Source organism: Apis dorsata, unplaced genomic scaffold (genome assembly GCF_000469605.1).
Source record: "Apis dorsata unplaced genomic scaffold, Apis dorsata 1.3 scaffold_734, whole genome shotgun sequence".
In the NCBI taxonomy this organism is placed as follows: Eukaryota; Metazoa; Arthropoda; class Insecta; order Hymenoptera; family Apidae; genus Apis; species Apis dorsata.
Window position 1 is genome coordinate 278948 of NW_006263897.1, and position 1997 is coordinate 280944.

The 1997-nt window shown below is 25.9% G+C and overlaps 1 protein-coding gene across 1 annotated transcript in view; it reads left to right on the forward strand.

The window, feature by feature from the left end:
• The window catches only part of LOC102677130 (PC4 and SFRS1-interacting protein), a 5274-nt gene that overhangs the window by 1168 nt on the left and 2109 nt on the right, over positions 1-1997 (forward strand). The window contains exons 3-9 of the mRNA XM_006622630.2: positions 90-247; positions 348-490; positions 763-964; positions 1073-1162; positions 1244-1592; positions 1652-1826; positions 1922-1975. Of these exons, the coding sequence (XP_006622693.1) occupies positions 90-247; positions 348-490; positions 763-964; positions 1073-1162; positions 1244-1592; positions 1652-1826; positions 1922-1975 (1171 nt within the window). The remainder of the gene's footprint in view (positions 1-89; positions 248-347; positions 491-762; positions 965-1072; positions 1163-1243; positions 1593-1651; positions 1827-1921; positions 1976-1997) is intronic.

Consider the following 1997-nt stretch of genomic DNA (forward strand, 5'->3'; position numbering starts at 1 on the left):
AAAATTTTTTAAAATAATATTAAAATTTATATAAACATAATATATATAAAATAAAAGAATAAATTGAGATTTTTAAATATTTACTTTAGTGCTGTGTGTAAAGTGGAAGAATTATATACCTATATTGAAAATAAAGCAAAATTTGGCAAACCACTTCGAAGGAAATTTTTTCATGAAGGATTAGTACAACTAGAACAAGAGCTTAAAAATGATAGAAATAAAGCATCAAATCTTGCTGATCTTAAAGGTAAAATATATATAATATATATTATAATATTAATAAATATATAAAATTTGAAATATATATAAAATGCTATATATAAATTCATAATTTAATTTAATTAAAGAAGCTGGAATTGAAGAAACAAGAAAAGAAGGTGATAATTTACCAACAGTTAGTGCTGCAGATAGTGACATGGACACAGGATCTCTTGTTATTGATGAAGAAGAAAAAAAGAAATCTATGAAAAGGAGAACCTTCTCTACTGCTGTAATATATATTTAATTAATTAGATTTATTGTTGTAAATGTAAACATACATAACATATATGTATACATTTTATTAGGAGTATTTTCTCATTTATGCAATATTTTGTAAAGAAACAATTATTGCATTGAGCACTCCAATAATAATTTAGGAATTGCCGACAAATATTTATCAAGATTAAATAATTTGTGCGATTGTTCCTTACATTTATATACAATTTATATTTAAAAAATAATATTTATATTATGAGATATTAAAAAATTTTTAAAAATTAGGATGCACCTGAAGTAAAGAAAAGACGCGGAAAAGCAAAATCTTTATCTGCATCTACAAGTGATTCAGTGAAACAAGATGCATTGGATTCTCAGGGAGAAGAATCACCTAAAGAAGTTGTAAGTCGGAGCGGTAGAAAAATTAAACCCAAACGATTTGCTGACTTTTCAAGTTCGGAAGAAACAGATATTGCAGATAAAAATGGTATATATTATCAGCTTTATCTAATTAAACTGATAGAATTTGATAGAATTCTTTTTATAAATATTTTAATATAATATATATATATATATTATTATAAATATATTGTAGAACATGGAAGAGGTCGTCCTAAAGTTAAGATTGAAGATTCTAATGATCAAGTAACACCCAGTACAATGCATAAAAAAAGAGCTTTGGAAAGTTAGTATATAAAAAGTATATAAAAATAATGTGTTATATTAAAATTAAATTATAAAGATTTAAATATCATATATTTTACAGAAAAAAATAATTTAGATGAAACACCTATGTTGGAAGGTACTGTGGTTTCTGGTGCGACATCTTCAGATATCCCGGGACGAGTTCTATTAGCATTAACATTTGCTGGTGAATATGTAGGAATCAAGTTAGACATGGATAAGCCAAAATCTTTTGAAAGCGAAAAGGCTCGAGCACAATGGGAATGGTCCACTGCTAGAAATGCAATGAAAATGAAAGCGCAATTAGAAAGCGGTGAAATTTTACCAGAACAAATAAAAGATTATCTCGATTTTAATGTGCATGTTCCAGATGAAGAAAAACGATTGTTAGCAAAAGATGGTGCACTTCATCGTAAAACAAATAAACTAAGGTAATAATAAGAATAATATTAATTTTGACAAAATTTTAGATTTTAATTATTAATTTCAGATGGCTTCGTATTGAAGCACAACTTTTACAATTGGATGCTCAAATTAAATCCAATCTTGGATTAGATCGAGCATATCCGGATAAGTGTTTGCAAGCAATGGATGAAATGTTATCACTTCCAATTGATCCCTTAATGTTGAAGAAACATCCACATATTGTCGGAACTGTTAAAAGGGTAAATAAAAGGGAATATAAATTATCATTTTATTATTCAATAATTCGATAATAATTCGTTATAATTATTCTAATTCTATTCAATTCAATTTTCAGTTGCGAAGATATATTGGTAATTTAGCTGATTGGAAATTAAGTGATGAAGAAGAGGTATAATTTTTTTTTTTTTTTT